The sequence below is a fragment of the Numida meleagris genome, chromosome 1 (assembly GCF_002078875.1).
Source record: "Numida meleagris isolate 19003 breed g44 Domestic line chromosome 1, NumMel1.0, whole genome shotgun sequence".
Taxonomy (NCBI): domain Eukaryota; kingdom Metazoa; phylum Chordata; class Aves; order Galliformes; family Numididae; genus Numida; species Numida meleagris.
Window position 1 is genome coordinate 74,856,453 of NC_034409.1, and position 2,380 is coordinate 74,858,832.

The window sequence follows — 2,380 nt, forward strand, 5'->3', positions numbered from 1 at the left end:
GCAAGACATTGCAGAAAAACCTTCACTCAAAACCCAGGGAAATGAGCATACACAGACATATATAGACCCAAAAGAGGGTGAAATCAGAGGATCAGCTTGGATCCTACTCGTTGTCCAGCTTAGCGCAACAGGCCAGATAATTAAATACTTTTTCAATTAGCAGCTCAGCTTTACTAAGTTTGGCTATTTGGATAGTATCCAGAAAAAAAGTTTTATACTTGCTCTGTACATATACATTTTGAATACTTGAGCCACATTCTACTCAAATTTTATATTGATTTTGATTCAGATGGCATATATAGCATAGCATGTTTAGTATACAATATACAGTGACATATTATAATCAGATGTGCATATAATTGTTTTTTATCTTGAAGACAATGATCTTGCACACTCAACAGTGTAGGTCTTATTTAATCTTGAGTTCACCATCCAGCCTCCAATAAAAATACTTCTGCAAAAACAAACAAACACACAAAAACCACCATGGTTTGTTATTCAGTTGTTAAATCATTAACGGAGGCTCTGTTTTCTGTTTCAGAGAAGAACAATGAAATCATTCCACCAGCTGTGGCCATCTTTTCACCATCAAAGCAAGAGATTCAACAGAAGAACAAGGCCACACTGGTGTGCCTGGCCTCTGGTTTCTACCCTGATCACCTCAATCTAGTCTGGAAGGTGAATGGTGTGAAGAGGACAGAAGGAGTGGGAACAGATGAGATTTCCACACCAAATGGAAGCACTTACTCATTGACGAGCAGACTGAGAATCTCAGCCGAAGAGTGGTTCAACCCTTTGAATCGTTTTGAATGTATTGCTGAATTTTTTAAGAATGCAACACTGGAATCAATACACAAATTCATCTATGGTGACACTGGTGAGTAAAAAACATATATGGAGCTCATCCGCTGTAGGCTCCTTTCTCTAGGGCAATTAGTCATTATTGCAAGTATGTTTCTTGGCAATCTAGTACATTTAACTAGATCTGTCAGTATCTAGAAAAATTGAGAGCAATCAGAAGAATCCAATCATGTTTTTCTTCAAATTGGCTAAAAGCCATATCATTCTCATTCCCACACACACCCTCTATTATGCAAGGATTTGAATAAACACAAGGAAAGATGCTCTGTTAAATATATGAACTCAAATAATAACTCCTATTTCTTTCCTTCTGCTTTTAGGCTGTGATATCTTCAGTGGTAAGTTAAGTCATTGATTTTTTCCCCTCTTGACAATGAGCCTGTTCATTTATGCAAACGAGTGTGTATTGAAAGATGTGTCTTATGTATAGGTGTCTCGATGAACACTGTGTTTGTTTTTCCTGTCAGACACTTCAGTTTATTCCTGTGTACAGAGATGCAGGAACATGTGTATACACATACATTCATGTTCTTATGTATGAATGTACGAACATTCAACTTTTGTCTGCTCTCATGAAACCTTCCATGAGACTGACTGAACATTTTAGTATAAAGATATCACTGAGAGCAATGCAGTTGTATATACCATGAAGATAAATGAGTATTTTCTAGTGAGAAGTTAGGTCACTGACTTAACTAAGTCATTTTGCAGTGAAAGACTCCGATTCAGTTTCATTTGATGTCCCCTAAATTCTCTTTCTTCAGGCCATTTCCTCATCAGTTCCACCACTGTGAATGAAACAAAAAAAAATAAAAAAAAAATTGAATACAATTAAATGAACATTGCACAAGTATTCCTAACCAGAAGTTTATAGTTTGAAAAAATAATAACCTTGCCCAGTAAAGTTTTCTAAAGAAATGTTCGTTTGGTCTTTATTTTTATCTTTCCCCCTTTTCAGAAAACTATCAGAGAAGTGCTACAGCTGGGAAGTTTGTATACATAATGCTCATTTTCAAGAGCGTTTTGTATGGGATATTTTTGATGGGGATGATGCTTTGGTACAAGGTGAGAAACAAAGTTCTTCCACTCTGTGTGCATTTATCCTAATTCATTCTAACTGTACCTGAGAAATCTTTGGACAAAATGAGGTCTTGCAATTGATATTTATATAAATCTATCTCTTTTAAATACAATTGTATATCTCATCAATTTTAAGAGAACAAGCTATTGAGGATGAAGGGAAGGGCTTTAGGAAAAAAAAATAAGGAAATAAACAGGAAGTTATTGCAAAAGACAATTAATTAAGTATTACTAGAATGTATGGTCTCTTTAAAGTCAAGAAAAAATGAAAAATAGAAATGTGAAACAACACATAAGAAAAGTAAGAAAGGCAAACAAAGGAGGAAGGAAAAAATAACTAACTCAAAAGAGAGAAGAGAAGAGAAGAGAAGAGAAGAGAAGAGAAGAGAAGAGAAGAGAAGAGAAGAGAAGAGAAGAGAAGAGAAGAGAAGAGAAGAGA

General features: G+C 35.2%; 1 gene segment (V, D, J or C); it reads left to right on the forward strand.

Annotated features, from left to right (window-relative positions):
* Positions 1–2,380, forward strand: part of LOC110398852 — an 11,027-nt gene that overhangs the window by 7,735 nt on the left and 912 nt on the right. Inside the window, 3 exon segments of the C gene segment in view lie at positions 542–877; positions 1,182–1,199; positions 1,820–1,926. Of these exon segments, the coding sequence occupies positions 542–877; positions 1,182–1,199; positions 1,820–1,926 (461 nt within the window).